General features: G+C 38.4%; 1 protein-coding gene across 3 annotated transcripts in view; it reads right to left on the bottom strand.

The window, feature by feature from the left end:
- The window catches only part of LOC115216664 (ATP-binding cassette sub-family B member 6, mitochondrial), a 58,542-nt gene that overhangs the window by 23,550 nt on the left and 8,296 nt on the right, over positions 1-26,696 (bottom strand). For all 3 annotated transcript variants that reach the window (XR_005000861.1, XM_029786165.2, XM_036506266.1), the window contains exons 2-6: positions 16,653-16,895; positions 14,364-14,656; positions 13,161-13,293; positions 4,945-5,125; positions 354-458 (exon numbers count right to left, since the gene is read on the bottom strand). Coding sequence is in view for 2 of the 3 variants with exons in the window: in XM_029786165.2 (XP_029642025.1) it covers positions 354-458; positions 4,945-5,125; positions 13,161-13,293; positions 14,364-14,656; positions 16,653-16,859 (919 nt within the window). In the remaining variant the exon portion in view is untranslated. The remainder of the gene's footprint in view (positions 1-353; positions 459-4,944; positions 5,126-13,160; positions 13,294-14,363; positions 14,657-16,652; positions 16,896-26,696) is intronic.

Genomic DNA, 26,696 nt, shown 5'->3' with positions numbered 1-26,696 from the left:
GAGTCAGATAGATGCTTGCGTGTGTATGGAGGGGAGAAAATCAGGTGTAGTGAAAATTATACCAGATGTAATTTCATGAAAATTATACCAGATGTAATCTCTTATTCATGAAAATCATGGAAAAAATAATACTTCTATTGTAAGGATAAATATCTAAAAATTTTCAGCAATATGTCCCAATCAGCTTTTGGTTCGGTTATTTTGTAGGGGATTTTTTTTTCTTTTTCAAATACTTTTCATTTCAAAGTTTTAAAATACTTTCCAGTTAAGCACCTGTTAAATTGTTATTTCTCAATTTTACAAATTTTAAATGCTTTACACCCAGAAAAAGAGAATAGTAAAATATTGCTTACCAAATCCTCCACCTTGTAACATAAAGAGAACGACGTAGATAAGAACAAAATCCCATCGGAAAGTTAGTGGTTTGCCACCGGAAGCATCTTCGGATAGACTGTTCACTAAAATAATACAAAAAGCCATTTTTCAGAAAATACTTTCCATTAATCAAAAACATCATCATCATCATCATCATCACATTCTAAAAAGGGAATAACTAAATCTCATAGTATTTTAAACAACCCTTTTTACTATAGGCATAGGAATGGCTGTGTGGTAAGTAGCTTCCTTACCAACCACATGGTTCCGGGTTCAGTCCCACTGCATGGCACCTAGGGCAAGTGTCTTCTGCTATAGCCTCAGGCCGACCAAAGCCTTGTGAGTGGATTTGGTAGCTGGAAACTGAAAGAAGCCCATTGTATATATGTATATATATATATATATATGTATGTATGTATGTGTGTGTATATGTTTGTGTGTCTGTGTTTGTTCCCCCAACATCGCCTGACAACCGATGCTGGTGTGTTTACGTCCTCGTAACTTAGCGGTTCGGCAAAAGAGCCCGATAGAATAAGTACTAGGCTTACAAAGAATAAGTCCTGGGGTCGATTTGCCCGACTAAAAAGGCGGTGCTCCAGCATGGCCACAGTCAAATGACTGAAACAAGTAAAAGAGTAAAAGAGTATAGGCACAAGACCTGAAATTTTGAAAATTTGGGATAATCAATTACATCAACCCCTATCATTATTATCATCATAATCATTATTATTATTATTATTATTATTATTATCATTATTATTATTATTATCATTATTATTATTATTATTATCATTATTATTATTATTATCACTAGTACCAGGCAGTGGCTCTCATGGCTTCTGATCTTAACTGATTGGAAGTGTTATCATGTACAGTGTTTTGTCTTCGTATGAGTCAAACCAATAATAATAATAATAATAATAATAATAAAGATGATGCAGTACCAAACAGTGGCTCTCCTCACTTCTGATCTTAACTGATTGGAAGTGTTATCACATACATTGTTTTGTCTTGGTATAAAAGATGGGCTACAGTAAATATTCTGCTCAGTACCACAGATTTGCTTGTCAGTTGTTTGACCGTAACCAGTTGAGCATGTCCCTTAGTGACTGACGATATGTGCATCTCTGATCACGAGCAGAAGTAGTGGGGGAGCATCATAGCCATGTGTTGAGAGGGATTCTTTGGGGTTTGAATAATTCACCTCTGGAAACATGGGTGGTTCTTTCAACATCCTTAAACAACCCTTATTCAGGGACCTTTTGAGCGGGATGGGCTACTCAACCTGAAGAAAATTCTAACTGGGCCCCACCTGCAAGGTCATGCGCTGTTTATCTTGATATGAGATCATCATGTCGCGCACATATGGTTGTGATGCATGTGCCTGGTGTACCCTTATCAGACGGGTAGTCATGATGGGTATACTGGGCTTCGTATATTTGTGTCACTTTGATGACATGAACTGCTCTCTTTATTACTATTATTATTATTATTATATTATTATTATTAAGGTGGCAAGCTGGCAGTATCGTTACCATGCCAGGCAAAGTGCTTAGCAGCATTTTGTCTGTTTTTACATTTTGAGTTCAAACTCCGCTACAGTCAATTTTACTTTGCACAAGTACCAGTTGAGTACTGGGGTTGAATTAATTGACTTACCCCCTCCCTGAACTTGCCGGCATGTGCCAAAATTTGAGACCATTATTGATATTATTATTATTATTATTATTATTTAGGTGGTGAGCTGACAGAATCATTAGCAGGCCAGGTAAAATACTTAGTGGCATTTCATCTGTCTTAATATTCTGAGTTCAAATTCCACCAAGGTTGACTTTGCCTTTCAGCCTTTCAGGACTAATATATTAAGTACCAGTGAAACACTTAGGTCAATACAATTGACTGGTCCCCTCCCCCAAAATTTCAGGCCTTATACCTTTAGGAGAAAGAATTATTATTAGCTGGACCTAAGAAGCATCAGTTGTGGTGTGCAAGAGAGACGTTTGCGCTGGTATGGTCATGTGGCGAGAATGGATGAAGATAGTTGTGTGAAAAAGTGCCACACCCTAGCGGTTGAGGGAACCTGTGGAAGAGGCAGACCCAGGAAAACCTGGGACGAGGTGGTGAAGCACGACCTTCGAACTTTAGGTCTCACTGAGGAAATGACTAGAGACCGAGACCTCTGGAAGTGTGCTGTGCGCGAGAAGACCCGGCAGGACAAGTGAGTCCATAACCCGTGGCCTTCTACATGGGATGGAGCCAGCCTACGTATGCATACCTTCCCTTCTTGGGACACAAAACTCTACTTGTGAAGACGTGATGAGGCAAGTGAGGATCAGAATCGAAATCGATCAATGGAAATTGCGGATGTGCTACCAGTGCCGGTGGCATGTCAAAACTCTGCTTGTGAAGACCTGTTGAGGCAAGTGACGATCAGAATCGAAATCGATCAATGGAAATCGATCAATGGAAATTGCAGATGTGTTACCAGTGCCGGTGGCATGTAAGAGAACTTTCCGTTTCGCGACCGTTGCCAGCACCGCCCCGTTTCGTGTCCGTTGCCAGCCTCGCCTGGCCCTCGTGCCGGTGGCACATAAAAAGCACCATCCGTTCGTGGCCGTTTGCCAGCTCTGTCTGGCACCAGTGCGGGTGGCACGTAAAAAGCACCCACTACACTCACGGAGTGGTTGGCGTTAGGAAGGGCATCCAGCCATAGAAGCACTGCCAGATTTGACTGGGCCTGATGAAGCCTTCTGGCTTCACAGACCCCAGTAGAACCGTCCAACCCATGCTAGCATGGAAAACGGACGCTAAACGATGATGATGATGATGATGATGATGATTATTATTATTATGATTATTATTATTAATTTCAATGTGTCGTTTTCTAAGATGGTGGGAAAGAATTTGAGAGATATTTCACTTCTATTTCTAGCATATCAAACAACCACACAGAAGCTCTTTTGGTTCAAGTTAAGATTTTAGAAGACTGTGGTAAAAGACAGACATTCTTAGCGATATATGAGTCACCTTAACTAATGTGTGTCAAAGCCACAATTGGCATTTATTGCTTTTAAGTATATAATCTTGGTAAGGGATTGAAAATATTTGCCTCTATCACTCCATTTGAAGAGTTAAGGAGTCATAATCCTGTCTATCAACAAGAATATCTCAGACACAATACACAGTGCCAGTCAGGAACATCATAAGCAAATTTCAAAAGTTTCAAATATCACCTCATTACAAAGCAAATACAACATTATATTCTGGTTAAATTTATTTTGAAGATCAATAGTTACATCAACAAATTGAGAAGTTCTGGCTCATAATAGACATTTCCTTTAAACATTTAGTTATATTTGGTTTCTTTTGAATAAAGGTCCAGATCAACTTCCAATTGTTCTTTCAGTTCACAACACACATTCAGTTGTGACTGCTTTTGATCGTCCATGAACAAGCAAGGCACAAATTTTGCTGCAACTCTTTTTGTTCACAATTCCTTGCTCAAAATTCGTTGGCAGGAACTCCAGAATACACCAGCCACAGAAACAAATTCTGCAGCAAAAAACCTTCAACAGGTTTAAATATATCTCAGAACTGGCAGAGTCGTTAGCATCCCGGGCGAAATGCTTAGCAGTATTTCGTCTGCCGCTATGTTCTAAGTTCAAATTCTGCCAAGGTCGACTTTGCCTTTCATCCTTTCAGGGTCGATAAATTAAGTACCAGGTACACACTGGGGTCGATATAATCGACTTAATCTATCTGTATGTCCTTGTTTGTCTCCTCTGCGTTTAGCCCCTTGTGGGTTGTAAAGAAATAGGTATCAGGCATGTTTACTCTGAGTCACTATTTCATACATCTACTCACAAATTAATTGTTAAATAATTTTCATAGCTAATGTTTGCATAGTTTGTGAACTCATCATCTGCTCTGAATATCACTAGATGAAGTAGAAACAGTCTGCTACTTCTGTTTGAGATAACTTCTGTTACTTTAGATAATCTTATCAAGACGGTAATAACATGAGTGATGATAATTATATTATCTGTTTGTTTAATAGGTTTTAGTTGTAGATCATTGCCACCACTGTCATCATCATTATCATCACTTTTACACTTATTTGTAACTGGTTATTAAATATTAAATCTCATTTTGCCAGAGCAGCTAACTGGCTTCTGTGCTGGTGACACATAAAAAGTACCATTCGAACATGATCATTACCAGCGTTGCCTTACTGGCACTTGTGCCGGTGGCATGTGTAAAAACATTCGAGCAAAGTCGTTGCCAGTACTGCCTGACTGGTCCCCGTGCCGGTGGCACGTAAAAGCACCCACTACACTCTCAGAGTGGTTGGCATTAGGAAGGGCATCCAGCTGTAGAAACACTGCCAGATCAGACTGGGCCTGGTGCAGCCTCCTTGCTTCCCAAACCCCAGTCGAACCGTCCAACCCATGCTAGCATGGAAAGCGGACGCTAAATGATGATGATGACGATGTATGAAAATATATGTAAATATGTATAAGTATAAATATATAATGCATATGAAATAAATATGAAAGAACTTTTACTCACCAATGTTTTTGTAATAGATTGGTACAAAAATATTCACTACTCGTCCAAGGCTAAGTAATCCCAGGCATAAAACAACTAACAACTGCAACACCAACTGACCTTTCGGCCACACCAATGGAAACATAAGCTTCATTTTCTTTGATATGTTTTTCCAAGTAGAAGTTTCTGATTGATTTTGGCCCTGTATCCAAATAATAAAATTGTTTAAATCTTAAATTTTTTGATATTTGATATTTATAAGTTTCTCTCATATCAAATTGCAATCAACAATATTCTGAAAAATCTTTCTCTGGTCTATCTCAGGGAGTTTAATTTCTTACATGATTATTATTCTCATTTTAACCCTTTCATTACTGTATTTCTGTTGAGATGCTCAGTGTTTCTTTCAATTAATTTTAAGTATAACAAAGAATTTAGTAAAATAACTGTTATCATTAAGCTAGTATTAGGAATATAAATTGTGACAAAGGTTTGGTGGAAGATTTTAATTCAAAACTTATGAAAACAAGACATTTGTACCACTGAGCCAGATCCGGTTTCAGCCGGGTTGGTAATGAAAGGGTTAATGTCCCCTCTTCCACGTTTACAATGCTTTAGATGAAATTTGTTGTTGGGGCAGATTTTCTATGGGCAGGTGCCCTTCCCGTTGGCAAACTTCACTTGTTTCCAAGCAAGGGAATATTTTCCCATGGCCAGACATGTTTTCATGGAAGGATGGAACTGAAGGACTCCTCTGCATGTGTGACAGTAATACTTCATTATAACTATCATGTGGTGCGAAAACAAACAAACAAGCACACACATACATGCACACAAGCATGCATGCAAAGCCACACATACATATGCACACATACACACACACAGACATATGGACATTTTTTCTTTTACCATCTCTCAAATCCACTCACAAAAGCTTTGGTCGGCCTGGGGCTATAGTAGAAGACACTTGACCAAAGTGTTTGAACTCAAAACCCATGTGGCTGAAAAGTAAAGTTCTTAACCATGTAACCATGCTGGAAAATATTTCCTAACCACAGTATGAATAGCAGCAACTAAAAATAATTTAATGATATTTATAAAGAGAGCACGTAGTCTATAAATCACCTCAATATATTATTAGATGGTGGTGAGCTGGCAGAACCGTTAGCACGCCGGGCTAAATGTGTAGCCGTATTTCGTCTGCCGTTACGTTCTGAGTTCAAATTCCGCCGAGGTCGACTTTGCCTTTCATCCTCTCGGGGTTGATAAATTAAGTACCAGTTATGCACTGGGGTCGATGTAATCGACTTAATCCGTTTGTCTGTCCTTGTTTGTCCCCTCTGTGTTTAGCCCCATGTGGGTAGTAAAGAAATATATATTATTAGATGTTATTTTTTTCAACCCATGAGAAATATAAATGAAAATTAACTACAGCAGGATTTGAACTCGCAAAGCAGAATTTTGAAACTAAATAATAGCATTATAGACAGCTTGTTAACATGTCTATCAACTCACCACCCTAATCATCCTTTTATTACATTTATTATTTTTCAGGATCTCTGCTCTAAACTATATTAGATTTAATACATAAAGGAACTCTGCTCCAGACCTCACTAAATGTAATATACAGACTATCTCTGTATATTACATACATAGAAAATTTGCATGTATTACATTGTAATGTATGGACTATATCGCTATATATTACATTTAGTGCTTTAACATAAGCCACATTTCAAAACGAAACAATTAATATGTCAACTCATACAATGAAGGTGTGGTCCTATTTTTAAATTTGTTCAAAACCTGACATTTTTATTGCAATTCATGATTTCATTTTTCAATATCTTTCACTGATTCACGATATCTGGTTCAAGAAAATCCAGGTCACATCCTACTTAGCCATGTATCAATACTTAAACACTTAGTTCACAAAATATTTAAGTGACAAAGGAATTCAGTTATATACACTCATGGAAAGAATAAAGGTATCCTCTATCGTTAATTAATTTTTAATATTTTAATCTTTTCTATTTGCTTCATGTTTAGAACTTCCAAATTTTCCCCATTTCTCTTTGACTTGATTTTTTGAAAGTAGATGCTATGTTGAACAAGTACTTGTAATAATGGTCATATCAAAAACAACCATTAGTGCCTCCCTATTTCATCGAACTTCCTCTTTCACCAATTTTAATTTAGGTAATACAAGTAGTATCGCCCGGCATTCATCGGGTTTATAAGGGAAATAACTATAAAGCATTTTTAGAGAGTTATAGCCAAAAATTAGCAAAAAATGCATTAAAAATGGAAAAAAAATTATGGTAAATTTTTTTTTAAATCGTTGACTCATCGTAGACATTTTTAGAGAGTTACTTCCCTTATATAATAGCGAAAAAATGCATTAAAATGGAAAAAAATGATGGTAAATTATTTTTTAAATCGTAGACTCATCGTAGACGCGCGCTAATACCCAGAAGGGCTCGATATGAATCACAACTATAAGATACCCGGTTTTGGTTAAACTGCACCGCAAAATGTGGGAGTAGTTAGGAATCTAAATCGTAGGAGACAGACAGCACACAACCTCACTTTTATATATAAAGATATGGTTCTTCAGACTATCGTCGTTGTTTAACATCCACTTTCCATGCTAGCATGGGTTGGACGAATGACTGAGGACCGGTGAACCAGATGGCTGCGTGGGTCCTGACTAATCACGGGAAATAAACATAACCCAAACTTCACTTAATGGGGTCAAGCACAATTACAACCGCAGTTTTAGATTAATTTTATTCTTCAATAACAACAACTTTGAGTTGTTGTTTAGTCCTAAGTTAGGTAGGACTCATCTTCCATCTGGTAAATGACCCTTCTCAATATGCAGGAAAGGTGTAGGCAAGAATTCCATATGGTGTACCCAGTGCAAGCTATGGACACACAGGTGCAGTGAAATTACAGGTAAGTTAATGGAGAAAGTAGTGTTTGTATATGGAAGATGCACAAGTGTCATAAAAACCAAGGATACACAAGTAATTGATTCTCTCAAATGCCCTAGAGGTAGAAGATAGTTTCTATTACCTAAGTGACTTAATTAGCAGTGGAGGAAGATGTTCTGAAAGAGCAGCTGCTAGAATAAGAATAGGATGGAGAAAGATCAGAGAACTGTCACCTCTGTTGTCAACAAAACATCTCCCCCCCCTCTCTTTCTCTCTCTCTCTCTCTGTCCTCTTGCTTAGACTTCATGCGATAACTGTGAGGGTCACCATCATGCAAGCACAGTCCTTTGTTTCCAATCTTCCAGGACATGTCTGGTCATGGGGAAATATTACCGCATTTGGAAATAGATGTGTGTTGGAGACAGGAAGAGCATCTGCCCATAGAAATCTACCACAACAAATTCTATCAAACCATGCGAGCATGGAAAAATGGATGCCATGATGATGATGATGATGACGATGATGATGATGATGATGATGACGATGATGATGACGATGATGATGATGATAACTTCCAATAGATTGCAGACACTCTAGAATTGTGAAAGTGGAAAAACCAAAGAGGGAGATAATAAAGTTTACCTAAATTCTGAAAAGCTACTCATAAGCACTGAATAATGACAAGTGTAAGTTTTCCACTGGTTCTATTTGCTTTGTAAGCTATCAAATTAACCACAACACATCCTGACCTCACATATTTTAACCTCACTTAAACACCCTAACCCTACTAATACAAAATCCTTGTATTAAATAATAATTTCCTTCCTTTATTATTCCTGATGGTTTCCTAACATCTCAGAAACAATAAAACCCATTAATCAATGTCCAGTTTCTACTCTGACAGGAAGCTGCAGCAAAAGCAGTCAATGGCTTAGAAAAACAGCTGCTATAGTGTCTGTTAAGGCTACGACAGATGGAGATGGATTGTTTACCATGGAAACGGACAACTCTGAAGCTGCCATTAGAGCAGGGTTAATTTTAGCAAAATGATAGGAGCATGCTTTTCTTGGTCACTAAATTCTGCCAAAGAATATCATTGCATGGAAGGAAAAGAGGTTTATATCATAGTTGAGGCTGTTAAAAAGTGGCACCACTTTCTTTTGGGTAATTGATTTAACCTAGTGAGTGATCAAAAATTTCTCATATGATTGATATAAACAAAGAAAGTGTGATTAAAAATTAGAAACTATCAGGCTAATGATTAAACTTCATGCCATTCTGTTTCATCATCATCATCATCATCGTTTAACGTCCGCTTTCCATGCTAGCATGGGTTGGACGATTTGACTGAGGTCTGGCGTACCTGACTCCGATCTGATCTGGCAGAGTTTCTACAGCTGGATGCCCTTCCTAACGCCAACCACTCCGATAGTGTAGTGGGTGCTTTTACATGCCACCAGCATGGGGGCCAGTCAGGCAGTACTAGCAATGACTTCGCTCAAATCTTTTTACACATACCACGGGCACAGGTGCCAGTAAGGCGACGCTGGTAACGATCACGCTCGAATGGTGCCTAGGATACTTTAATTTTGCCAGAGTTGCATTATTGCATGATTTCTGTTGGGCTACTTTGTAGGATAACCTCTTAGAACTCCACAAATCTCTCTTGTTACCCTGGCATTACACTGTTTGGTCCCTCTTGTTTAGAGTGTGAAATCATCTGTATTTGGTGGACAACATTAAACATATTTATAAGATGCCACACGACATCAACAACAACATCAGCCTCATCAGATACATATGTCCCTTTGAGTATTGATTTTAATAGTCTGTTTGCATCATTGTCAAGTAATAAATATATCTATTGATTGATTATCAATTATATTCCTGTTTTCCATCTTGTTTTCTTTATCACATCAACCGTCATTTATTGCTTAACTATTTTATTTTCTATTTCAGGTTTATCTGCATTTAGGAGTGGCTGTGTGGTAAGTAGCTTGCTTACAAACCACATGGTTCCAGGTTCAGTTCCACTGCATGGCACCTTTTGCAAGTGTCTTCTACTAAAGCTTCAAGCCGACCAAAGCCCTGTGAGTGGATTTGGTAGACGGAAACTGAAAGAAGCCCATCATATATATGTATATGTATACCCAAGCCAACCCCACTTTGCTTATGAAGACATGTTGGGGCAAGCGAAATCGAAATCGAATTGAACCAGCCAGGATCCCTGGTCTGGTGGTACGTAAAAAGCTCTATCCGACTCGTGGCCGATGCCAGCACCGCCTCGACTGGCTTCCGTGCTGGTGGCACATAAAATACACCAATCCGACCGTGGCTGTTGCCAGCCTCGCCTGGCACCTGTGCAGGTGGCACGTAAAAAGCACCCACTACACTCACAGAGTGGTTGGCGTTAGGAAGGGCATCCAGCTGTAGAAACACTGCCAGATAAGACTGGAGCCTGGTGCAGCCTTCTGGCTTCCCAGATCCCCGGTCGAACCGTCCAACCCATGCTAGCATGGAGAACGGACGTTAAACGATGATGATGATGATGATGATGTATGTGTGTCTCTGTTTGTCCCCCACAACATCGCTTGACAACCAATGCTGGTGTGTTTATGTCCCCCGTAACTTAGCGGTTCGGCAAAAGAGACCGATAGAATAAGTACTAGGCTTACAAAGAATGAGTCCTGGGGTCGATTTACTCAACTAAAGGCGATGCTCGAGCATGGCCACAGTCACATGACTGAAACAAGTAAAAGAGAGAGAGTATGTATTTACAGAAACCATGAAAATTTGTGTCTTCTGAAATGAAGACTTTTTATAATGGACAAGGGGTATCCTAAGGAGACACTCAATCCCATAACACCTACTAGAAATGGGAAACAAGGATTATGTTGGAATCATCTGGAAAATATTAGCCCTACAATCTAAAAATTTATCTATCTCCACATGGGAGCTTTCCTACCTGAGACCTTATGTGGCATAACCCCTATTGTATACATTCACAAACTCAACATTTCACGAACAACTCTTTCCTATTCCGCAAAAGAAAAAAAATGGCCACAGGAATGAACATTAATAAGCTGACATTCTTTGCCTGAAAAGGTTCTTCTGAAGACATACTCTCTCTTTACTCTTTTACTCTTTTACCTGTTTCAATCATTTGACTGCGGCCATGCTGGAGCACCGCCTTTAGTCGAGCAAATCGACCCCGGGATTTATTCTTTGTAAGCCCAGTACTTATTCTATCGGTCTCTTTTGCCGAACCGCTAAGTGACGGGGACGTAAACACACCAGCATCGGTTGTCAAGCAATGCTAGGGGGACAAACACAGACACACAAACACACACATACATATATATATATATATACATATATATACATATATACGACAGGCTTCTTTCAGTTTCTGTCTACCAAATCCACTCACAAGGCATTGGTCAGCCCAGGGCTACAGCAGAAGACACTTGCCCAAGATGCCACGCAGTGGGACTGAACCTGGAACCATGTGGTTGGTTAGCAAGCTACTTACCACACAGCCACTCCTGCGCCTACATATATCCATATAAAAGAGAATCCTTTACTTATGTGTATTTTATACACATGGTACTGAAAACATGAAAAACATCATGTTTTCAGACATGAACAGATAAAAATATTCATCCGTTCTGAATCCTACAACTGAACATATGAACGTCTAATGTATTTTCTAATAAATTTCAGTATATTTTACTAATTCTCTTTTGATTTGTTTATGAATATTTTTGCTTATATATTGTCACACTGCTTTCAGTTGTTTGAATAATCAATAACATGAAACTCTAACGCTCCTCAAATCTTCATTTATTTACATACTAGCAGTATCGCCCGGTCTTGCTCGGGTTTGTAAGGGAAATAACTATAAAGCATTTTTAGAGAGTTATAGCCAAAAAATGGAAGAAAAATGATAGTAAATTTTTTTTAGTTAAAAAGGTCGAGTTGCGTCCCCTAGACAGTCTGTGGTTTGTGTTTCTGATTCTCGATCCCATGTCGAATTTATCGATTTTTTTCAGAACTGGGGGAACTTTTCAAAATTTTCGCTGCGTTAGTTTTGAATTATGACATTGGGCTATGTGTGTGTCAAGTTTCATCAGAATCGGTTAAAAGCCGCGGTCAGGGTGAGGGTACAACCTGACAGACACACAGACAAACTGCCGTTTATATATAGAGAGATATATGTGTGTGTGTGTGTGTGTGGAGGCACATGGCCTAGTGGTTAGAGCAGTGGACTCGCAGTCGAGGGATCATGAGTTCGAATCTCAGACCAGGCAATGTGTGTGTTTATGAGCGAAACACCCAAATTCCACGCAGCTCCAGCAGAAGGTAATGGCAAACTTCTGCTGACTTTTTTGCCACAACTTTCTCTCACTCTTTCCTCCTGCATCTTGCAGCTCACCTGTGATGGACCGGCGTCCTGTCCAGGTGGGGAACCTATACGCCAAGGAAACTGGGAAACTGGCCCTTATGAGCCAGGCATGGCTCGAGAAGGAACAAACAATATATGATTATATATATGTATATATATATATATATATATATACACACACATAAACAACATTGCTTAGATATTGAATGGAATAATTTGAAACAAATTAATGTGATCTCAAGACTTGTTTTCCAATTAAGATACATCGCCATTGCTTATTAATGAAATTATCAAATGTTATGTGGAATTTCAAGGAACAACAAGCAAAAAAAGGAAGAGAAAAATTAGATGTTCTTCATACATGTGATGAAGTCATTTGATGGAAATGGAAGACGAGAAAAAATAGGTACAATTCTAAGAATGCATTGGTCCAACCCATGCTAGCATGGAAAGCGGACGTTAAACGATGATGATGATGATGAGCGGCGAGCTGGCAGAATCGTTAGCACGCCGGGCGCTACGTTCTGAGTTCAAATTCCGCCGAGGTCGACTTTGCCTTTCATCCTTTTGGGGGTCGATTAAATAAGTACCAGTTACATACTGGGGTCGATACAATCGACTTAATCTGTTTTCTGTCATTGTTTGTCCTCTCCGTGTTTAGCCCCTTGTGGGTAGTAAAGAAAGAGATGATGATGATGGTACAAAGTAAAGCTTGAAAATAATTAGTTTTCACCACATGCAAACAAGTGTTTTAAATTTTAAAAAAAAATTAATTGTATGAACTAATTAACCCTAACAAATAAAATCAATAAATAAAGTATTATTATATTTCTTCTGATATAAGAACACTTAAAATTTCATTTTTTTACATTTTTAATCGAAATTTTAATATTTACCTGTTCCTCATCTTGAAGAAGTAAATGGTAAGTGCCTCGAGGAACACCAGGTGCACAAAAACCCAAGATAAACAGTGACATTGTGCACAGATAACGCAGTAGCCATAATGAAAATTCAATCTTTTGAGATTCACTGAAACAGAACACAAGACTAAGATAACATTGTAACAAAAATAGAAGCTTAAATTTTTAATTTAGAAAATGAAATTTTGTGTCAGTGACACGTAAAAAGCATCAACCGATCGTGGCCGTTTGCCAGCCTCCTCTGGCCCCTGTGCGGGTGGCACGTAAAAAGCACCCACTACACTCATGGAGTGGTTAGCGTTAGGAAGGGCATCCAGCTGTAGAAACACTGCCAGATCAGACTGGAGCCTGGTGCAGCCTTCTGGCTTCCCAGACCCTGGTTGAACTGTCCAACCCATGCTAGCATGGGAAACAGACATTAATTAAACCTATATTTAATACATGTACACTTACAAACAAACCCTTTGTATTCATTCGAAGATCTTAAGATCTTATTGGCATAAACATATTTAACTTGTACAACTCAGATAAAGTTGCCACTGGGAACTACTTCCATTACAATGGATTTTGTTTTGTTTGGCAGCGGCGGAGCCTGGTACAGCCGTCTGGTTTGCCAGCCCTCAGTTGAAATCGTCCAACCCATGCTAGCATGGAAAGTGGACGTTAAACGATGATAATGATGACGATGATGATGATCAGGCTAAGTAAAATCCCAGCCATCCATACATACAGGCAAGTCTTTTATGCCCATTCCCCCGACTCCCCCTCCCAGCTGAGAGGTCTTTGTCTTGCAGATGCTGGTGCCATGTAAAAATACACTTGTGTTGGTGCCACATGGATGCACCAGGGCTGGTGGCAAATGAGAAGCATCCAGCACACTTTGTAAAGTGGTTGGCATTAGGAAGGGCATCCAGCCATAGAAACCATACCAAAACAGACAACTGGAACCTGGAATTCTCTGCAGCTGGCCAGACCCCTGTCAAACTGTCCAACACATGTCAGCATGGAAAACAGACGTTAAACAATGATGATGATGATGAATTACATTAATAGGAGTTTTATAGGAATAGCAGTATTGGAAAACTAACATAAATCAAAAGAAACATGAAAACCTATTTCTAGTACTTCAGAAAAAATGAATGCTGTTATGAATGTGAAAAAATAGGGTCTAATACTTACCCCCTTAAATGCCACCACCATTCTGGACTAAACCAAGATACAAAAGCAATATTCTCTCGTACATATGTTAATGTCCAAAAGACAAGCAAAACAAGTCCATGGCTTCTTGTAGGTATCGAGGGCAAGGCACGGTGTCTTTCTAAGCATACTAGTTTCATTGTTATAGTCCAGCCACAAAGGTACACTAGACAAGTGAAGAGCTGATAGCCATAAACAGTGCGACCATCTTCAGCTGTGTCAATCAGTACAATATGAAGAATAGACTCAAATATCAAGACTGAAGTAGCAAGAATCTGAAAACAAGAACAAAGCAAAATAAGTACCAATGATATCCAACGCTGAGCAGAAAGGAAATGGTATGTAACTGGTATTTTATTTAACAGGCCATATTTTCTAGCATACAAACCAACATACAAAAACCGTTAGATTCACTTCAACATTTAAATTCAATTTGCCAAAATATTTTCGTCGCTTTGAGACCGCGACCTGTTCACTGACAAAACTCTGAGATGCAGCACGGAGTTTTGTCAGTGAACAGGTTGTGGTCTCAAAGCGATGAAAATATTTTGGCAAATTGAATTTAAATATTGAAGTGAATCTAACGGTTTTTGTGTGTTTCTTAAATGGCTTATAAACACCTTCCACGCTGCAATTGTTTTCGTTCCAGCACACGATCTCAGATCAGGTCACTTGCTATGCAAGTACATCTCCGTAAAACCAACATAGTATATTGTGTAAACATGTAATGTAAACATTCAAACATTGTCACGCTCACTCTCCAAATCCTTCTACAGTTCACATAGAAATTTGGTCCTCCAAAGTCATCTTATTTCTTTACTGCCCACAAGGGGCTAAACAGAGGGAACAAACAAGGACAGACAAAGGGATTAAGTCGATTATATCGACCCCAGTGCGTAACTGGTATTTAATTTATCGACCCCGAAAGGATGAATGCCAAAGTCGACCTCGGTGGAATTTGAACTCAGAACATAGCGGCAGACAAAATACCGCTAAGCATTTCACCTGGCATGCTAATGTTTCTGCCAGCTCACCGCCTCCAAAGTTATCTTGGCGTATAAATCAACATACCTTTTTCTGACTGTGAATTCTTGTCAGAAAAATTCAACTTGTATACCAGAAAGTACAGCAGTAATTTAGATGATGGCAAAACTAAATAATTCCCTCTCCCTAACAATCTCAATACTTGAACCTTCATCTCTAATTAAATCTTCCAATCGATCCAGTAAAATCATTAGCTTCAGTCTATTTTTATATTTTCAAATAGCTGCTTAACCCAGACAAGTTAATCATCGTTTAACGTCTGCCTTCCATGCTAGCATGGGTTGGACGATTTGACTGAGGGCTGGTGAGCCAGGTGGCTGCACCAGGCCCCAATCTGATGTGGCAGAGTTTCTACAGCTGGATGCCCTTCCTAATGCCAACCACTCTGAGAGTGTAGTGGGTGCTTTTACGTGCCATCGGCACAAGGGCCAGTCAGGCGGTACTGGCAAAAATTAAAAAATTTTGATGACAGCCTTTCATCTTTCCAGGAAAAGATATCATGTGTGCAGAAAGAATATTCTAGACATATTATGCTGAGTTTGTGGAACATTTTCCAGTGTTATGCCAATGATCTTCATAAACATAATCAACACGAGTTGACTAAAACTTCATAAAGGAACATGGTTGCAGGTTCAGTCCTATTGCTTGGCACCTTGGCCAAGAATTTTCTACTGTATCCCAAAGATAACCAAAGTCTTGTGAATGGATATGGTAGACGGATACAGAAAGAAGCTTGTTGTATGTATGTGTGTGTGTGTGTGTGGTGTGTGTGTGTGTGTGGATGGATGGATGGATATGCATGTGTGTGCATGTATCTCTCTCTCTCTCTTTCTCTCTCAGTCTTTTTTCTTAAATATCATCAGAGTGAAACTTTGTTTTTCTACCAATCTATTTGGTTGTTCTGAATTTGTGAGAAACGCTTCATTAATGTTGTGTTTAGGGAGAGTCATTTTCTTTTTGTGCCTTATAATGTAACACACTCACCGGTAAGATTTCAACTTATTTTAGGAAAATAAAAATAAGAAAAAAGTAGAAATTTTACTGGTGAGTGTGTTGAATTATAAGGCACAAAAAGAAAATGACTCTCCCCAGACACAACAGAATGAGAAGTTTGTATATCATAAACTGAATTTCAGTATTTTAACTTTTATAGTCATCACTCAGATGTGTTTAACCAGAATTATGATGGAAAATCGAAAATATTTACAATAGCCAAGCTAGACTTACTTGTGTAACATATCCGAAATTAAATGGTTTATACTTCTTCTCTACTGAAGTTGAGTACCGGTTGTACATCCATATCTGTATTGTCCCAAAAACAGCAATGATGAAAAATAAAACACTGTTCGTTACAGTATCAATAAAGCAATGGTTCAGACCATTATTTCTCCAATAGACATTAATGGCTGATCCATTTTCACAGTACTGCATCATCTTGAATATCTATCAATTAGTTTAGCATGTCAAATTCTGCAAAACATAAAAAAAAGAAATTTAATAGCATTGTTATATTTTTAATTTCATAATTTCTTGATAAAAAATAAAAAGAAAATTTACATAAACTAAAAGCCATCCAAAGAAATAATAATGATATTAGAATTTCAGATGTTTTAATAATTTCTCACAAAATACTGAAATAAAACTGCAGTTATAAATATTAATCTCTCCTTGAGACAAGGAATATGACCCTTTTTTTTTTATTATTATTAACCCTTTATAGTCCATAGTTGTCATATGACAACTAAAAAAGCTATGTTCTGTAAAATATCACAGACTGCTTCCATTGTCAGATGGATTGTGCAATCGGAGTCTCCCTCTGATCTGGCAGAGTTTCTACAGCTAGATGCCCTTCCTAACGCCAACCACTCCGTGAGTGTAGTGGGTGCTTTTTACATGCCACCGGCACGGAGGCCAGTCGAGGCGGCGCTGGCATTGGCCACGTTTTCATTCTTGAGTATAAGAAGATGGCAGCTGCGAGTTTGTGTGGACCTGGAAAGCTAGTGCAGCCAACCTTGGTATTTATGTCAATACAGGAAGTTTGACCTTTTAGTATTGTTATTGTATGAAGTTTGTTTCTTGATAAGTTACTGTTATACAGGGTAAAGTTAGTACTTACATCTTGAATACTTCTTGTGCTGGGCAACAAATATAACGAGGGTGATAGAAGAAGGCTTTTCTTTTAGTTGCAATGTGACAACTTTGGACTTCAAAAGTTATGTTTTACTACAAAAACAGGTGTAACGCCTGGTCATGTTATTGACCTTTTATGCTTATATAGATACGTGGAATGTGTTGTAAATTGCATATAAAGAGACCTACTACCCAGTGGAGGGCTGGGTTTGTTGTAATTCCCCACCTTACATTACCATTCGACTATCATTCAAACCCATTTGAACCCTGACCCTTGTCACGTAACAATCAAAGCTTGTTTTTGTGTCCTTCGTGTCATTATATTTACTTGTGTTATTTTTTTTCATTTAGGAAAATGACACATCAACTTCGAAGGAGACTACAGACTCTTCAGAAGAAAAGAACAGGCAGCACTTACCAGAAACAGGCCAATAGAGGAATATCTATAACAGCCCTCACCAGAAACAGGCCAATGAGAGAATATTTATGCAGTTTCTCAACCTGTTAGAAAGAGTAGCTGAATTCCCTCAAAATATTTTTAAAAAAACACCACCCTATCTTTCAAAAAAAAGGGCAATTATATAATGTAGTGTTAGATATAATAACTAATGGGATTACTTTGGTTAGAATACCATTGCTCATAGACCTACGGCATCAGGACTGACTTGGAGCTAAACAACAACATGACTACTTACAGACAATTTAAAATAGATTAAAATGGATTTTTGTTGGAACGTGTAGTTTACAGGCTGTAAACTGCTTGATCCAAGACACATTCTTTTTAATTTGAAGAAAAATGTCAAAAAAAATGTTTTGAAACTGTCAATAGTTAATGATGTAAGTTCCCATTAGATTTATAACAACACAAAACACATACACTCACACACATGTATACAGTAATACTTCACTTTACAAGAAACCGCTTCAGAAGACCCCAGGTTTACAAGATTTATTTTTCAAGCACAAGATCCAAATTTTGAACAAAGTGCAAAAGTTTCTACTACCATAACAAATGCTTAAACATGTTACCGAGAAATTTATAGAGAGCAAAAAAAATATTCTTCTTAGCAAACAACTCTAGACTTGTTTTTTCAAAAGAACTCTACAACTGCAAGTGCTTGTGAATTAGCGATCGTGTCTACAAGTATTGGTGTGTGCAAGTCTAGTAGTGTGAGTGAAAGTGACACAGAAAACAATTATGATAATTTTTTTTGTTATAAATGACCTTAACATTTTTTTTTTTTACTTTACATAAAATATTCTTTACATTCTACACTTGTTTTATTGCCATTTATCTATGAGTTTTCACTTTACATGCGATCTCTGGGAACAAATTAACTCGTATATCAAGGCATTTCAGTATATATGTAACAATAGGAAATCCATAATTACATGTTTTTGCTTCTCAACTATGAACACTATATATATAAAGAGTGTTGTAATTCACTTGAAGCACTGTAATATCAAAGAATGTAAAAAGAGAGAAAACAGTTTCTGATAATGTGGAAAGTTTAATAAAACATTTATATTTTGGGCTCAAAGACCCCATCTTCAGAAGAAAAGAACAGTCTAAGACAAGTCCAGTTATGTAGGATCCATTAATCCATTCAAACTTCCCAGTATTTATATATATATATATACATGAGAAGGTTCTGAAAAGTTCCCAGCTTCAAGGGTGTTGTGAAATGGTAGAGCTGTTACCTTCACAAGGGTTGAAGGATGACTGTTTGGCAGAAGACAGTCAAAAAATCATGATGGTATACAATATATCTTTCTCTTTTTTGAAGATTTAATGCATGATGGCAGCTCCTATGGTCATCGAGTTCTTCTTTTTGCAAAGCAAAGAAGCAGTGGAAATCCATGGTGAGATGAAGGAAGTCTTGAAGGATCTTGCTCCACAGTGAAAATCAGTTTCAGACTGGTCATTGTGAGGTCAAAGATGAAACCTGGTCAGGACAACCAACTTCCACAACTACAGACAACAAAGCCAATGCTGAGCATGTCATGATTCTCAAGGACCACCATATTTCAGCTAAAGTCAGAGCTGAGACTCTGGGGATTTCTCACGAAAGAGATGGCCACATCATTTATTCTGGACATGAGAACACTTCCTGCAAAATGGGTGCTGGAATGCCTGAACACAATCAGAAGCGCATCAGAGTGATGACCAAAGGCAGTTTTGGACTGATTTTATGGCTTGTTTAGTAACCATGAATGAAACTTGGTTTCATCATTATGATCCTCAGACTAAGCAGCAATCAACGGAGTGGTGCCACAGTGGTTCACCACATCCCAAGAAACGTCAGACCCAGAAATCAACAAGAAAGATTCTGGCTTCAGTGTTCTGGGACAAAGACGGAGTATTCCTCATAAAATACCTGCCAAAGGGTTTTACCATCAATGCAGAATACTACATGTCTCTGTTGGATGAACTGCATGAAGCATTGAAGCAGAAACACCATGGAGAGCTGAGACATGGTGTTCTGTTTTTGCAGGACAATGCACCAATGTGACTTTGGCTTTGAATCAGTAGACCATTCACCTTACTCTCCTGATTTGGCCCCCCTCCAACACTCACCTCTTTCCACAACTGAAGAAACATCTCAGGGGAATGAAATTTCACTCCAGTCTGGAAGTGATCACTGCTACAGAGGCCTGGTTGGAGGCCGAAACTTCTAAGTTCTTTTTACAGGGCTTAGAAAAACTGAAAGACTGCTGCAATAAGTGTGTGAATCTGAGAGGGGAATATGTTGAATAAGATTATAAGTAACTGATCCTCCTCTATAAATCAATATCTTCAATATCTTTAATGAAGGTTTTTTAACTGTTAAAGACATAGCTATGTTTTCTTATGAAAGCCATGGCATTATAGTCAATACCATATCTTCATGCATGTACATCATTTGTTTGTTTGCTCTTTACAAGAGAATGTGTGAAAGATAGATAGATAGGTAGTGTTGTCACCATAATAACAAACAAGTTTTGATTAAAAACATAGGAATGTTAAGTGCAAGTCTGTAACACAACACAACAACCTCTCATTAAAGTGAAAGCCTTTTTTTTAAAAGTTTGTGTTGCATTGTCTGAATCTTGTTTTACAAAACAAGATTTAAAAAAATGAAGGGAAGTCCAGACAAAAATGGGGAAATTTCATCTTGTATGGGATAGGTATTCCGAAAGTCCACTCTTCCAGTTTCCAGTGGGAGCGGGGGGAACACAATGAGTAAGATTTATTGCATTTTGGACTTTGAGAAAAAATATTTTTTACAAATGTTCTCTACCTTACAAAAACTATATCAGCCACGCAAATGACATTCTTTCTCTCAATGCATTTAAAACACTATAACACATTTAGAACACTATTTCAGAAAATCATCTCTGTTCTCTTTGAGCATATAAGAGACAAATTTGGATGGGGCGAAATAAGTAAGACAAGATAAGGTAAATTAGCCTCTTCAGTTCTCTAGAATTACATTTGAAAAAAAGACTCATACAATCAATGTCCATCCTTTGACATTAAAAAGATCAGAAATGCAACAAAAATTTTAAATATCTTGATCAAATAAAAGTGGGCTGTAGAAAATTGATTCATGATATTAATGAAACTCGGCTCAATCTAAAAACTCAACATAAAATATCCACAATCTGCTGGAATGGCTGTCTTCCTGATATATTTACGCACAAAGCAATTAAAGAGAAGAAATTATTAAAACTAGTCATTACTCATTTTGCCCCATTTAAGACATCATTTTTCTTAGAAGGAAAGTTATCAAATTAGACATTGGGGTGAGAAAAAATTGACATGGAATCCAACAGGAAAAAGAATATTGATTGTTTAACACCAAAAACTACCCAAATATTTTCATTAGCAACCTCAATTATAATCAGATTGAAGTTGAAGAAAAATTTCTTGAAAAAAAAAGCACCTGTCACTTGAATGTGTTGCAAACCTTCTTAATATCAACAACTTCTATACTGACCAATTTTTACTCCTAAAGACGATGCATCAATATAAATGATGCAATGCTTTCAAACAGGCAGAGAGGAAACAAAGAGAAATCAGAAATTGCTTATTTTTCCCGTTACAAATTTTGCCCTACCCACTATGGTCATTTCAAGTATTTGACGAATTGGAATGGTACATCATCATCATCATCGTTAAACATCCGTTTTCTGTGCTAGCACAAGTTGGACGGTTCGATCGGAGTCTGAGAAGTCAGGAGGCTGCACCAGGCTCCAATCTTGATCTGGCAGTGTTTCTACAGCTGGATGCCCGTCCTAACACCAACCACTCTGTGAGTGTAGTGGATGCTTTTTATGTGCCACCGGCACAAGTGCCAGGGGTGGCTGGCACCGGTCACAATCGGTTGGTACCTTTTACATGCCAGCGGCACAGAAGCCAGTCAAGGCAGCGCTGGCATTGGCCACGTTCGGATGGTGCTTTTTACGTGCCACCGGCACAGAAGCCAGTCAAGGCATTGCTGGCATGGGCCATGTTCGGATGGTGCTTTTTACGTGCCACCGGCACAGGTATTGTAACTACAATTTCCATTTGATATTTATTTTGATGTTGATGTACTTGACTCATGACAAAAAATGTACAAAAAAGAAGGAACAAGGTTCATCATCATCATCATCATTTAACGTCCGCTTTCCATGCTAGCATGGGTTGGACGGTTCAACTGGGGTCTGGGGAGCCCGAAGGCTGCACCAGGCCAGTCAGATCTGGCAGTGTTTCTACAGCTGGATGCCCTTCCTAACGCCAACCACTCCGAGAGTGTAGTGGGTGATTTTGTGTGCCACCGACACAGGTGCCAGACGAGGCTGGCGAACGGCCACACTCGGATGGTGTTTTTATGTGCCACCGACACAGGTGCCAGATGAGGCTGGCGAACGGCCACGATCGGATGGTGTTTGTTACGTGCCCACAGCACGGAGGCCAGTCGATGCGGTACTGGCTACGGCCACGTTCGGATGGTTTTCTTGTGTGCCACCGGCACTGGTACCACAAAGATACAAATTCCATTGATGTTCATCTATTTTGATTTGTTTTGATTTGATTTGGTTTTCAATTTAATGAAAAATATTTGAACATAAATGCAATAATTCTAAAGTTGGAAAAAATATTTTTAAATATTGAGAGAAGTAATTTTATAATTAAAGCTAACTTCAAAATTTACATTTTGAAACATATTTCTTGACTCACTGAAATAACGAAATTTACAAGTGGGAATATATGTGTTTATATGTGTGTGTGTGTGTATGTGTATGTGTGGGCGTGCAAGTAAAAGTGGGCATGCGCACACCCACACCAACTTTTAATTGCAAATGGTCGGTCCAAGGTTATTGTTCAGTCAAGCATTGAAAGAATGAATTTGATCTCCTGCCAATAACCTCTTTCTGTCAACCTATTTCTTTATGTATTTTTATATACTTACACACAAACACACACACATACTCACTCTCTCTCTTTCTATCTCTCACTCTCTCTCTCTCTCTCTTTTTCTACCTACCTCTCTCTCTCCCCCCCACACACACACATACTCACTCACTCTCTTTCTCTTTCTGTTTCTATCTCTCTCTTTTTCTACCCCTCTCTCTCTTTCTCTTTCTATCTCTTTTTCTACCTCTCTCTCCTTCTCTCTTTCTCTCTCATACACACACACACACATACTCACTCTCTCTTTTTCTACCTCTCTCTCTCTCTCTTTCTCTTTCTATCTCTCTCCCTCTCTCTTTCTCTCTCATACACACACACACACATACATAATCTTTTTTCAGGAGTGTTTTTCTTTTCTCTGTTTTTCTATTAATTCCAAATGCTTTGCTTAATTGTTTTGTATTTTTTTTTAAATTTTAATTCTTTTTCTAAAACTCCAGATATTTTCTTGAAAGCAATGTCTTTTGTTGGGCCCCTACATATGAACTGACAACTTGGCCAATCTGCCACTGCATACAGCTTAACTCCCTATCGTTATTCATAACATTTCGCAATTAACAGCAGCTCTTCCATCCCACGTGTCTCCACCTGTTCAGAGATTGAAGAGGTCACAGATGTGTGATGAAAGATTTTCAGACAGTGGACGTTAGATAAAATAAGAATAATAATTGATGAGTGAAGAACGAATATATAGTGTGTGTGTTTATTTGGCAAGAAAAAATGACCATCCCAAAATATGACAATATCTGTTTCAACATACGATTTCACACCGGGAATCTTACAAAACAAATTTATAAATGTAATTTCACCATTAAATTACCTTTTAGCACTAAATACACTTTGTTTCTATCTACAGTTTGAACATTTTACACAAACTGCGTTTATGTTAATAAAGTTAGAGAGCTGTTACAATGTCACCTTGATAATTGAGTCTCTGGTACCTGTAATTTATAAGAGTTTTATAGAATTACAGGGCAAAGTAATTCCTGCACAATTACTTGGTCTGCAGAATTGTAATAAAAAAACAAATCCTGTGTATTGTTCTTTAGAAAATTTTGCAACTTCCCCAGGAGTCAGTATCGGTTAGATAGCATTTTTTCTGTTTGGCTGCCACTTCTCAATTTCTTCAATCTTGTTCCAATTGATTTATGATTGAAATTTCTGGTGGTGTAGGATACAGCCCAGTCACCTGTATAGTAAACCAGGTTCTTCAGGAAGGTATCATGCCCAATGACTGGTGTAGTAGCATTATAGTTAGTTGCTACAAGGGTGCAATTCTGGTGCAAGCTTCTGCCTGGCCAGCTCCAGTCAAAATGTCCAACCCATGCCAGCATGGAAGGTGTACATTAAACGATGATGATGATGATGATGATGTAGTTTTGTATGCCTATTGTTGACATGAAATTCATTTTCACCATCAGTCAATAAATGAACAGTTGATAGCTTTTAAAGTTTGCAAATTTTGACTAATTTTGGTTAATTGAAAGCCACAGACATATAGGTGCCTGTTTCCATGGTAACACTCTCCTGTAAAACCACGTGTATTCATGAAAAACAAAATCTGCTGTTTATTCTTATTCTCAATCTGGACTACAAGTTTGTTTTCTCTGCTCTTAAAATTACAAAATGTGTTGTTTAATCTTATTTTCCCATTAAATGCATATTGAAAGCTTAAACCTACTAAATACGTGTTGTTTACTCATTTTGTTTGGTCATTTTCACTAATTAAATGCAATTAGACATTGTTTTATTGTCTTATGATTAGTCACACACAATACAACAGCTTCCAAATCCTGTTTTCTGCCTGGGTAAAAATTAATCAGACTTTAAACCTTTGTAACGTTTAAAAATTTTTTTCTAGAACAAGTGAATGAAGCCCTGAGATTCAGCATGAAAAATTACACCAATACACCAAATTTGAAAACTTTCACTTAATTTTAAAATTCTAAAAAGTGCTGCCAAACTGAAAGGATCTTGTTTTTATATTCATGCTAACAATAACAGCATCCTAGTTGCCTCGCAAGTATATATGGTTCAAGTTCTATGAATGAGTCTGCTTTTCTTTCCCATCCCAAATTCATTTTATAATCTTTTACTCTTTCTCTTTTACTCTTTTACTCTTTTACTTGTTTCAGACATTTTGACTGTGGCCATGCTGGAGCACCACCTTTAGTCGAGCAAATCGACCCCGGGACTTATTCTTTGTAAGCCCAGTACTTATTCTATTGGTCTCTTTTGCCGAACAGCTAAGTGACGGAGACGTAAACACACCAGCATCGGTTGTCAAACAATGCTAGAGGGACAAACACAGCAGACACACAAACACACACATCATCATCGTTTAACATCCGTTTTCCGCGCTAGCACGGGTTGGACGGTTCGACTGGAGTCTGGGAAGCCAGGGCTGCACCAGGCTCCAGTCTGATCTGGCAGTGTTTCTACAGCTGGATGCCCTTCCTAACGCCGACCACTCCGCGAGTGTAGTGGGTGCTTTTTACGTGCAACCTGCACAGGTGCCGGGGGGGGAGGGTCTGGCATCGGCCACAATCGGTTGGTGCTTTTAACGTGCCACCGGCACGGAAGCCAGCCAAGGCGGCGCTGGCATCGGCCACGTTCGGATGGTGCTTTTTATGTGCCACCGGCACAGAAGCCAGTCGAGGCGGCGCTGGCAACGGCCGCATACATATATATACATATACATATATATAAACATACATATATATACATATATACGACAGGCTTCTTTCAGTTTCCGTCTACCATATCCACTCACAAGGCATTGGTTGGCCCGAGGCTATAGCAGAAGACACTTGCCCAAGATGCCATGCAGTGGGACTGAACCCGGGACCATGTGGTTGGTTAACAAGCTACTTACCACACAGCCACTCCTACGCCTATATTTACAATAATTTACATTATAATTTGATTAATGGGATTATTTACCATCGCAAATATCAAATAACCTTTCCCCATAACAAACAGTGGGAATAAAACAGCACAAGTACCAGAAACAATTTATACCACCTTTTATCATTTACTTGTTTTGGTCGTTAGACTGCGACCATGCTGGGGCACAGCCTTGAAGTATTTTTCTTTAGTCAAAACTAATCAACCCAATACTTGTTCTCTTTTTAAGCCTGATCTCTTCTGCCAAACTTCTAAGTTACAGGGACCTAAACATACCATCACTAGTTGTCAAGCAGTGTAAAAATAATTTGGAGTGGTTGGCGATAGGAAGGGCATCCAGCCGTAGAAACACTGCCAGATCAAACTGGGCCTGGTGCAGCCTTCTGGCTTCCCAGACCCCAGCTGAACCGTCCAACCCATGCTAGCATGGAAAGCGGATGCTAAACGATGATGATGATGATGATGATGTAGAAGTATAAGTAATTTATTGCATATAAATTTAACCTTTTTGTTACCAACCTGCCTGAGATCACCCCCTGGTTCTAGGGCACAAACATCCTTTTTTAAATTATCCATGTACCATGCCATTTTTATATATATTTACTATGTACCCTCTATGGCTAATTTAGTGTTTTGTTTGGTGTGTAATATTAGATAGATATGACACTTTTACGCTAGAAAGAAACAGTAAACTTGATCTCTACACTTCCCCTCTCTTTTATGATAAGACTTAAATTTTGGAAAAACTGAAATAAACACAGCTGTCTTACCTACTTAAAGAGATAATATTGCTC

The sequence above is a fragment of the Octopus sinensis genome, linkage group LG10, assembly GCF_006345805.1.
Source record: "Octopus sinensis linkage group LG10, ASM634580v1, whole genome shotgun sequence".
In the NCBI taxonomy this organism is placed as follows: Eukaryota; Metazoa; Mollusca; class Cephalopoda; order Octopoda; family Octopodidae; genus Octopus; species Octopus sinensis.
Note: the sequence above shows the minus strand (reverse complement) of the source record. Positions and strands in the feature narration are given on the sequence as shown.